This window comes from Gadus chalcogrammus, chromosome 7, assembly GCF_026213295.1.
Source record: "Gadus chalcogrammus isolate NIFS_2021 chromosome 7, NIFS_Gcha_1.0, whole genome shotgun sequence".
NCBI classification, from domain to species: domain Eukaryota; kingdom Metazoa; phylum Chordata; class Actinopteri; order Gadiformes; family Gadidae; genus Gadus; species Gadus chalcogrammus.
This window is the reverse complement of record NC_079418.1, coordinates 26675070-26686415: the sequence shown is the minus strand read 5'-3', so window position 1 is coordinate 26686415 and position 11346 is coordinate 26675070. Positions and strand designations below refer to the sequence as shown.

General features: G+C 38.9%; 1 protein-coding gene across 1 annotated transcript; it reads left to right on the top strand.

Moving 5' to 3' along the window:
• Positions 1 to 6215: 6215 nt before the first annotated feature.
• irf1b (interferon regulatory factor 1b) lies at positions 6216 to 9875 on the top strand. Its single transcript, XM_056595548.1, has 10 exons — positions 6216 to 6330; positions 6646 to 6738; positions 6986 to 7085; positions 7471 to 7638; positions 7756 to 7796; positions 7904 to 8027; positions 8153 to 8281; positions 8559 to 8587; positions 8779 to 8902; positions 9320 to 9875. The coding sequence occupies exons 2-10, from the start codon at positions 6652 to 6654 to the stop codon at positions 9436 to 9438; spliced, it is 921 nt and encodes a 306-aa protein (XP_056451523.1). The 5' UTR covers positions 6216 to 6330; positions 6646 to 6651; the 3' UTR covers positions 9439 to 9875.
• Positions 9876 to 11346: the final 1471 nt, after the last annotated feature.

Below are 11346 nucleotides of genomic sequence, written 5' to 3'. Positions count from 1 at the left end.
ACATCTGATTCCTTATAGGCTAATAAAGCCAGGCAGGAACAGCTTTGACACACAGTAACCTCGCGTGTTAGTCACATGACAGACCATGACACGCCCACTGAACTGATATAACCTTGAGAAACCATTTCTTTACTAAAGAACAACATATTTGCACATTTTGGTACCGTGTTAAATACACGACTGCAGGGCCTGCACACTAATACATGCACATTGGATTATGAGTTTAGGCTATTCTTGTTTGTAAATTTAATATTTTTGGTTCTATCACGTGTCTGGTCACATTCCCACATCCACATCCTGCCTTATCATTCCCCTCTTCCGCTGCACAGTAAATACATACAATGTATGAAGGTTTGCTGTGGCTGTCTGTAAGTATTAAGTATAAAGCTTTCCAAGAGTTGAAGAAAACCACTCACATAACCATTAAATTGGGCAAAATCTCTCTCTCTCTCTCTCTCTCTCTCTCTCTCTCTCTCTCTCTCTCTCTCTCTCTCTCTCTCTCTCTCTCTCTCTCTCTCTCTCTCTCTCTCTCTCTCTCTCTCTCTCTCTCTCTCTCTCTCTCTCTCTCTCTCTCTCTCTCGCACACATACAAAGAACTCGACTTTTAGACAATCAGAAGAGACTAGCAAGATTCTCCCCTAATATGTTTTTATTATATCTTCATGATTGTTACCATTCAACAATCAATGATTGTTGAATGGCAACAATGTCAATAACATCAAATATTAAGTAGGACCTATGTGTATGTATTGTTGTGTCTGAAGGTATACGTATGTCTACATGTATACATAGCCATATATACTTATCAATATCATAAAACAAACAAATTTGTTGGAAATAATCGACAAAATGACTATGTTTCTTCGGCCTATTATTTCTATAGGCCTGCGTCCACATCACGTGACAATCATAATTCGGTGTAGCATTTCTAGCAATAAATGTGTAATTTATTGTCATCATCTTCGTGAAGGTATACTTATGTCTACCTGACTACGTAGCAATATAGTAATATCTATGAATATCTTTAAACAAACAAATTCGTTAGAAATAATTTACCAAATTACTATGTTTCTTTGGCCTATTATTTTATATTGGCCTGCGTCCACGTCACGTGTCCATAAAAAAATTGGTTTAACATTTCTAGCCATAAATGTGTATTTTATTGTCATCATCTTTGTTCAGTCATTTTATAGTATGTTAAGTTAGTCAGCTTGTTGCGATTTTCATGCTCATTAGGAATAAATTCGTAGACAAGAGATAGGAACTTAGACCTTTCAATCAATGGGTATCTGCTGATGGAAAAATCCATTCCTTGTTTGCTTTTTATCATTTAAGCTTTGTTTCCTATTCCTTGTATTGTCTATGACCTGTTCCTAGTGTTATCTAACGTTAACCTTTCACCTGGGGTAAACCAGTCACAAGGGAGCATGGATCCCCTTATGCATTCCTCTGCTTGATGAGAACACAGGCAAGGCAAGGCCAGGCACCTTTATTTATATAGCACTTCTTGTACACGAGGCAGACTCAAAGTGCTTCACATTGAAACATAGTCATACAATAAAATGAAATAATAAAATAAAATAGATAGTAAAAGGAATCAAAGGCAAATTTAAAAAGGAAGTGCAATGTGTTTACAATTGAGCAGAAAGCTAAAGCAAACATACAATAAGATGATTTGCCCCAGTGGGTGATGGTCAATATTGTTATTTTGCATGATTTGCCCCAGCATGTTGATGTTTAATAACGAGGGTCCTAAGATCGAACCTTGTGGGACTCCACATGTCACGTTGGTTGGTTCTGATACAAAGTCGCCAATGGAAACAAAGTAGTTCCTATCTTGTAGGTATGACCTAAACCACTTTAAGACTGTGCCCGAAAACCCTACTCAGTTTTCTTATACGTCCAAAAGTATTGTGTGGTCTATATACATGCACTGAGGTCTAGCATTAGTTCTGAGATTTTACCAGAGTTTGTGTTAAAATGGATGTCGTTTACAACTTTAAGAAGGGCGCTCTCGGTGCTGTGAAGAGGTTGAAATCGTGATTGGAAGGTGTCATAGCAATCAGTTGATGCCAGGAAGTGATTAAGTTGCTTATGATTTTGCTTATGAAGGGTATATTTGCTATTGGTCTCTAGTTAATAATAGAGGTATCTAGGCTCCGCTTTTCTTAAAGGGGTTTAATAACTGCCTTTTTCAAGGCTTTTGGGAATTGCCTTATTGGAGAGAATTGTTAACTATTTGCAGTATGTCTATTTCTAGGCAGACAAAAACATTCTTAAAGTGGTTGGTAGGTAAGGAATCAAGGCAACAGGTGGATTGCTTTAGTTGTGTCACTGTTTCCACAAGAGTTTTAGAGTCTATGACATTAAAGCATGACATTAAAGCCACGTTGCTTTTGAACACGGTGGTCCAAAATGTTTGTTTGAAGTGGAGATATTGATCGCGCGTCTGATGCCTTCAATTTTATCAGTTCAAAATACTGCAAACTCATTGCATTTCTGCCTGGAAATGAGATCAGGTGTTTTTTTTGTTGGGGGTTAAGTCTGTCCACAGTTGCAAATAGGGTTTTTGCATTATTAGTATTGTTTTTAATTATATTGGAGAAAAATATTTCTTTAGCTTTTTAATTCTAAATTGTAGGTACGTAAGCTCTCTTTATAGATGTCATGGTGAATATGAAGTTTTGTTTTACGCCAACCTTCCTACATTCTTTTTTCTGGGCTGTTACAGAAGCAGCTTTTCTCCAGGGTGCCTTTTGCTTACCAGAAAAGGTTTTAACCTTATAAGGTGCAATGACATCTATAACTTTCAAAAATCTCAAATTGAAGTTTTCTACAAGATCATCAGCAGAACATGGGTTGAGAGGTGGTAGCAAGGAGATGGTAAATAATGAAAAGCAGAACTCTGGGGGAGCATTTCAGTACAGCACAAAGGTATTATAAGGTGAACATCTCCCTTATTTGATCATTGACAATGGGTAAACATCTCCCTGATTTGATCATTAACCATTGCATTGCAGGAGGGGGTGAAACTATTTAAATAGCTCTGTGAAACTGTTTTCTGGGCTCACTCTGCTAGAGAGAGGAGACTAGTGTATGCATTCATATAAAAAGGGTAATTGTCTACAACTTGTTTGCTTTTTTCTCATAAATCTCATAAATGCCACAACAATCTTTGGATGGCTCTGTGAAAATCTTGGGTTGTTTAGCGAAATGGCAGACCCTAACTTAACCTTTTTTCTTACCACGGACTCCCCACCCCCCATGGCAAGTTTGATGTGGGAGTCCCACTCAGGCCCTAGAGTAAGGGCCGTAGGACCTTCTTATCTCCAAAACTTCCATTTAAACCACATTCTGATCAACTAGGTCTTGCAAGCCACACCTCTGACAGGCATCGTCAAAAACTTGCCTGTCTAGGCAAAGGTTTTTCCGGTATGTGCAGGGGAGGGAGGTGACCCTGAACTGTAGAGTTATTAGGCATAAAACATATAGCAGTTTCTAGCTCACCATTTTCGGTTGGAAGGAGATGGAAATGCATCCTTTCGTGTAGACACAGCTAGCCTGTGGACAAGTTTTGTAAATTTGGGATCTAAAGATTAAAAAGAGCCTGTACCATGCCTTTCATGAGATTAGAATAAGTTAATTTGAGTTTCGCTCACAACCTTTTTGTCATTATGAAATAACTCATTAAATTACCGTTCTCAGGTGACTGTTTTATGTTGTGAAAATGCAGTTGCTGAGGTCTCGTTAAGTTTAGGCACACGGAAAGATTGGTGAGGGTAAAGGAAAATCATGATTTCAGTCAAAACACTTGGTTTTGTCTGCCAATGTCTCGCTAAAAGTACCAGATGGTTGGTTGAACAGTGAGCTAATATAGCTTGAGATATTGTTTTGTTGTATGATTACATTAACTGAATATCAATAATAATATACAAAATGTAATCCATTGTCATTATTTTTTAACAGGTTAGATAAATTGGTTGATATAATACTATTACCCTGCCTTATCTTTATAAAGACTGGTTGCTGATATTGAAAGACACTGCAGAACCTCAAATGTCAAGGTAACCTACTCATAAATCGGCATTTGTCAGTAGTGACATTTATTACATGGGAATGGAGGACGAAGGAAGGGTTCACTTCATGTGAATGATGTCCATAGACCACGCTGACTGGCCCACATTCAGAAGCAGTAGGAGCAGTCCTTGGCCTATTATATAAGAAAATAGTATGCAGGGAGATAGCTTTTTCAAAGATGTGTTTTATTGTAAGAAGTAATGAAGTATAAAATGTAATAAATAATGTGATAAATTGTTGCTCGAGGTCTTCGGCCCACATGATTCAATTGGATGCCAAACAATGCGTTGAGAGAGTGTGTCGACATCGTCTTCGCTTACACTGTTTATCTGGTATGTTTACTATCCTCACTTCCGGAATTCACTGATTCGCTAGTCAAGCTGCTAGACCTCAAACCAATCAGAATGGTAAAAGACTGAACGATTCTAATGGCCGATTACACATGTTGAATAGGCTGAAAAGAACGCCAAAGTGGCCGATTTCATCATATACACCAAAGAGACTCAGGTCACCGACCTCCAAGCCTCACCGACGCCGATTTTTGGGCCGGTGTGTCTCCTTTACAAGCCGTTTTGAAAGTCTGCGTCTTCTGACATCACTAGTGGGTGTGTCCACCTAGATCTCACACCTGGTGGCATAATATATCTCCTTTAACTAAGGACTCGACTTATAATAAACTCTGAGTCACATGTCTGATACGTAATCTTCAAAATAAGCTAATAGATTGATATAAATTATAGATAAAATACTTGTTGAATATAAAGATAGAGATAAACAGGGGATGCCTATTTCGGCAAAAATGCATTTCTTGCTTTATATGGCTCTAGGTTGTGTGATAACATTGTAGGAATGCATCATTGGCATTAGATAGAGAGAGAGAGAGAGAGAGAGAGAGAGAGAGAGAGAGAGAGAGAGAGAGAGAGAGAGAGAGAGAGAGAGAGAGAGAGAGAGAGAGAGAGAGAGAGAGAGAGAGAGAGAGAGAGAGAGAGATGATAACACAGGAATGGATGGGAAATATGGGTTCAATCAAGGTTCCTTATAGGACACTGGTTTTCCGGGAAATGCTAGTTTTGCTCAGGATGTAGAGTCAGCCGGAACACATTGTATTTTTTTTCCTTCTTCAGAAGAGAGAACCGAAAAAGCACCCACCGAGATTTCCCCTGATTATTTCTCTTGGGCGGAGCTTAAATTGTCGTTTGTGACAATGTTATGTAATTCAAAGTTATCTTGAAAATAGGGGAGGGGGGGCGACTTGGCCAGAGAACTCCCGAAGAATGACAGGTGTCGGAATCCCTCCTCAAGCGGAATAGTAATGATCCTACCACACAACGACAGAATTGCATGTTAATGTTATTGTATCGTCACTATCAACAATCAAGTTAACACGAACGATGAACACAGCAGTCCAAAGTGTGTGCAGGGCTTTCCGACTGTAAATAAAGAGGCTGTCATCAGTAAACCATGCAGTAAAAAACATATCTGCTAAAGTCGAACCAGCACTCCCCCTATTGACTGTTTAAATTACTACATCATTTCTTGTAAACGCTCGTGTTCTCGGCTCGCTTAGGTTGCCGTTTATTTTAAAGGGCGTGCTCCAAGTAGGTCACACATTCGTGTCTGAAAAAACTGGTCGTCGTATCTTGAACACGTGTGTAGGGGTTATTTATAGGTTATGTGCAACTGTATTTTCATGCACACTGAAACCATATTTATAAATCGTCTCTTAAAATAGTTAAATGATATACAAATTGCACACGTTTGGCAGGAAGGGAACTGTTTTAAATGTCTTTATTAAACTATTTTAAAAAGTCAGTTCTATAAAGTATACGTTTCTCAGAAACAAAGGTTACTCAACGTGCACAATGTGAAGGATTAGGAACATTGCCTGCTTATTCGCTCATGCAAGGATTGCCACAAATTGAATCGTTGTCCTTTTTTCCTTCTTGCTTTGCGCTTACAGATGAGTCGGACGATATATTCAAAGGCATGATTTCTGGGAAATCAGACGACTTGCAATCCGTCCGCCGACAATCTTCACTGCGCATCTGCGGACTGATGTCAGCAGTGGCCAACCCCCTTTTGATAGCTGGTTGCGCCCGATACAGGGGAAATCCAACCTATGAGTATAAAAAAGGAAGCCTTCCGTTTGTGTTTCAGTTCACTTATTGAAGTCGACCTGATACATACATCAAGCCAGGAGAAAGTCTGGATAATTCTTTGCATTTCTGAACGGACTATTCCCCATTTGAAACTGTAAGTAGGCTTACTAATAACAGAAACTGTTTTTGTGTGCATATGATAACGTTATTCAAAGGCGATGAGGTTACTTTGTTTCAAAAGGGATTTATCTCAACAAAGCGATGGAACACTCGTTTTCTTTATAGTCGAATTAAATTGCATGACATTATTTTAGATTCAATAGGCCTAAGTAAAAATTATTTCTCTTATAGTTCGTGGCCAAATCTAAAATAAAGTTCTTTGTTGATTAAAGCTCAAGAATGATTTGGTTATTCATTAGGCTATTCACACCATGATCTTTTCCCAATTCTATTTCATTTGTAATTTTAGACAAAGATGCCGGTAGCAAGGATGAAAATGAGACCTTGGTTGGAGAGAATGATCGAGTCCAATAAAGTTCCGGGACTCAGTTGGGTGGACAAGGTACGAATTATTTTCCGCGCGCTATTCATCTCGCGTCTGCTTCTGTGCCACGCATTTTGGAAACTAGCTCCCATAGTCTACTGTACTTTATTTGTTTTGCATTCAATCGCATGCAATATTCTATTCTATTCAATTTTGTATAAAACAATATATATGATCTAATGGTGCAGCTATTACGTTAAGGCATTGATATCCGATCGGTGGTGCAGCTGTTGATGCGGACTAATGAGGATGTTGGTGTGTGTAGGACCAAAAGATGTTCGCCATCACCTGGAAGCATGCTGCAAGACACGGCTGGCAGGTGGAGAAGGACGCCAGTCTGTTCAAACACTGGGCCATTCATACAGGTGAGGACCATCCCCCCCCCCCCTCCCAAACACACACACACACACACACACACACACACACACACACACACACACACACACACACACACACACACACACACACACACACACACACACACACACACACACACACACACACACACACACACACACACACACACAAACACAGACTAGTTACAAAGTCCATTTGACTTTGTTTCATTTTTTTTATTCTTGTCTTATTTTGGAATGCATAATACCCTCTCGTCACAATTCCATGGCATTCAAAGCGGCCTTCGATATTGGACCTGTCATAGTTCAGGAGGCTATCATTTACCAGCCTGTTTCTTCTTGTATGGTTTTTGCATCATTCTGAGAAATTTTTTTATTGATTGATTTTATTCAGGGAAATTCAAAGAAGGTGTAGACGAATCAGACCCAAAGAAATGGAAAGCCAACTTCCGCTGTGCCATGAACTCACTGCCAGACGTTGAACAAGTGAAAGGCAAGAATGTCAACAAAGGCCAACAGGCGGTGCGGGTTTACAAGATGGTGGAAGTCACCGCAACTAAAGGTGAGAAGACCGTAATGTCATGATGTCTTTCATTTTAAGTCTATACAGTCCAATAGTGGTTAAAGATGAGTGAGCTTGGATAGAATATTAAGATGTTTTTCTCATCAATCCTAACAGACAGGCGGACCAAAACCAAGGATGGAAAGAGAAGGAACAAGGTAAATACAAGTTTTGATGGAATGGATGTATGTTACTTCCATTTTTTTTTAACAATAGTCATTAATTCATTCATTCATTCATTCGGATTGTCTCTCTTTGCTCACAGTTAACAAAGGCCAGGTTGGAAGAGACAGACTTCAGTGACACACAATCGTGTGAAGATCAACATCCACCCCATTATGACGACACATGTTCCCCACAGGAAAACACAATTGACAGCACAGAACAAGGTAAGACAGATACAAGTCAGCAAGAAGGCCTATGTCGCTTCTTCAGAGATGGTGCTATCATTAACGTTTAATTTGATTACAAATACTTACAAAATGTTATGTTTTGTTTTTTCTCCACTTTGTAGACATGATATCTCTGCCTCTGAGTGCATCTGAGGTACCAGATTTTGAAAATGTAATCACGATTGGGAACGACAGCAACAACGCAGATTACTTCTACCGTAGATTTGAAGTTTCGCCAGAACACTCACCAGGTATGGAAACACACACATTTTAGCCATAGCATATTAGCTTTGTTCTTACTTAATTCTTGTTGGAACAGATGATTATTTACTTATGTTGAAGCTTTGTTTCTGAAGATATTTAAACTTAACTCGTTATAGAAATGCAGGTTATGTAACTATTAATAGCTTTATTGTTAGACTAGTACAAAGACTGTACTAGTAAGACTCACTTAAGTAATTCAAACATTTAAAAGTTCATATCATTCAGGGTTTAATGTGTCCAAATATGTTCTCTTTTGTTATACAGAATTTGAAGACGCAGAGGAGCTCTTAAGGGTGAGAATCTCTTTATTCTGTTTCAGATTTTTGCATGTGACCTTCATTGACAACAATCCCCATGTCTACCTGATTGCTTTATCTGTTCATCTGTAATATCCCCGAATGTAACGTTCTCAACTGTGTGTATAGTATCATACAATAAATGACAGAAGAACAATATAAGGCTGACTCAAGCCATGCTATTTCAGCTATGCCAGCAGCTGGAGCCAGAAACAAATTGGATGCAAAGCAGTTCAGATGACCGGCTGAGCAGTGGCATTCAATCAGACTCAAACTACAGCCCACACAGCCAATGGAGTGACACATCCTCAGGTAGATTCTGCAAACCAATTTGATCAGATATCATCCAGGGTGTAATCTAATGATTGGACTTAAAGGTGCTGTATTTAATATGCAAGAGAAAATGAGAAAGCCTTCTCTGCTCCCTCCCCACGTTTCTACTCCATTGAGATGTGCTGTCTATTCTAAACCAATCAGGGAAGAGATCCCAGTCTTAAAAACGAAAATGGCTTATATAAAGTCATATCAAACAGATAATCTCACAACGCATCGCAATTACAGTTTACTGGTGGCTATGGCATTTCTAACAAATTACTCAAATTACTTTACTTAAATCATACCAACAGCATTATTAAGGCTTTGTGTAGCTAGATAAATGTGCTTTGCAATGTAACTAAGGATGATTATTCTTACTCTGTGGTAATTGATTCGTTCATTAATTGATTTCAGGAGAGGACCTAGACATGCGGCTATACACCGACCTCAGCACAGGGACTGAATGCTACTCACCTGAGACCTGGAACATGTTCCCAACCCCCATATACCAACAGATCAACTTCCATCCCTGAAGCATCTTGGACTAAGTGAGACTGAAGGACGCTGACTCACTGACAATAAAGACATGTGCTGGATCCTACTAGCACAAGGAACACATCATGTCCGCCTCTCCCCTCCTCCTGAGCATCGCTGTGGAAACAGACTTTAAGATGGGTTAAAAAAAGGTTTTTCTTCAGTTCAGGGAAAAGAATCCTCACAACTGCATCCACTTCTTGGTTTTCTAAAGAGGGAAAAAAAATGGTGCCTCTTGTTTCAGCAAACTTTCTATCTATTGTCGCAGGCAGCATTATTAAATACATTAAACAGCTAATAGTTTTGCAAAGGTTCCATGTCATGCAAGTGCTTATGTTATTTTGATGCCAACCATTTTGGTTTCTGTACAAAGTTGTAATATAAGATTTTAATGTAAAATAAAAACCTTTATACTGTGATACTTCTATTTCGGTTTTTAAACACGAAGAATACCCATCTTTGTAAAATAATTTGGATAACATAGGCCATAGCAATATCATATATATTACTTTCATACAAATAATGCGGGGGTAGCGGGGTGGGGGGTAATCTGCTGTTTATTCCTCGTGAGAAATGTGAAATATAAAATAAATCAACACATATTGCATAGGTAGGCTAATTATAGCCTACATCAAATGACGTGTTCAACCGTCAACCTAAACAATAATTGCATTCCCAGTAAGTTGAACAAGTTGGAGCTCTGAAATTATTGCCGAATTTCTGACCTGTAACTCTGATTTCGTTTATTCCGAGTGCCGAGTTGTCATGAACGCGACATTACTATAAAGGGCATGATTTCCCGGGAAACGAAACTTAAGGTCGCACACCGTGGCCCGCCCACAGGAAGCGTTCATGCAATCAGCTTTCGGCTTGGCAGTAACACATACAACTTTGTTTGAATATTCAACAACACAGTAAAGAGGAGGCAGGCTCAGGCTTATGCTTCGTATTTTAGTATAATGAATAATGTGCACTTCCAGCTTGAAACGTAGCTTGTTTTAGATATAGATATCTCAGCAACTGTTGGAAAGTAACTCCCGTGTTCGCCTCCTTTGTTGTTGATGAATAAAATAAATGAGTGATGAAATATTACCAGCAGCATGAAGACAAATTAGACGCATTGGATTTCAGAACAAACACACACATAAACACACACACACACACACACACACACACACACACACACACACACACACACACACACACACACACACACACACACACACACACACACACACACACACACACACACACACACACACACACACACACACACAAACACACACACACACACAACCAACACTGCCAAACACATTCTGATAAGAACAGGGAGGAGGGAGCTAGGAGGTAGATGGGAGGGGTGTTAATTTCTCGCAGGTCTGCTGATTTACAAGAAACGCTGTAGCTGTCGCAGTCACAGTAACAATTGCTGGCATAAAAAATAAACCAACCTTAACCCAGCTACTGGATCACTATTGGACAGAACACATGCTGTGTTAATTTGACCCAAGTGCTGGGTTACAGCTTTTAACCTAGAATGCTGGGTTGTTGTATGACCCAACCTATTGGGTGAAATTAACTATATTGCTTGGTTAAATACTACCCATTAACTGGGTTATTTCTTGTCTCATTGCCTTGCTCTCTCTCTATATAAAATATTTATATTTAGTTATTATTGCATGTGTATTATATTGTTATACCTGTATTTAGTATATAGTTATAAAATATAAACAAAATATAAATGATTGTGTAATTTCAAATAATTTCAGATAATCACACAATTAGATCACTGTAAATGTGCAGTTGGCCTAAGGAAAGTCGCGTCTCTGGTAGTACGTACTAGGGTACTAAGTATTTTTTATCTTTATTTTACAGGAAAGAAAAACTGTCAGCCAGTTTACGGTGCT

Coding starts and splice junctions, on each gene's coding strand:
- irf1b (XM_056595548.1), top strand. CDS start 6,652: ATGCCGGTAGCAAGGATGAAAATGAGACCTTGGTTGGAGAGAATGATC. Junction 7,086..7,470: donor ACACTGGGCCATTCATACAG/GTGAGGACCATC, acceptor GATTTTATTCAG/GGAAATTCAAAGAAGGTGTA. Junction 8,028..8,152: donor AATTGACAGCACAGAACAAG/GTAAGACAGATA, acceptor TCCACTTTGTAG/ACATGATATCTCTGCCTCTG.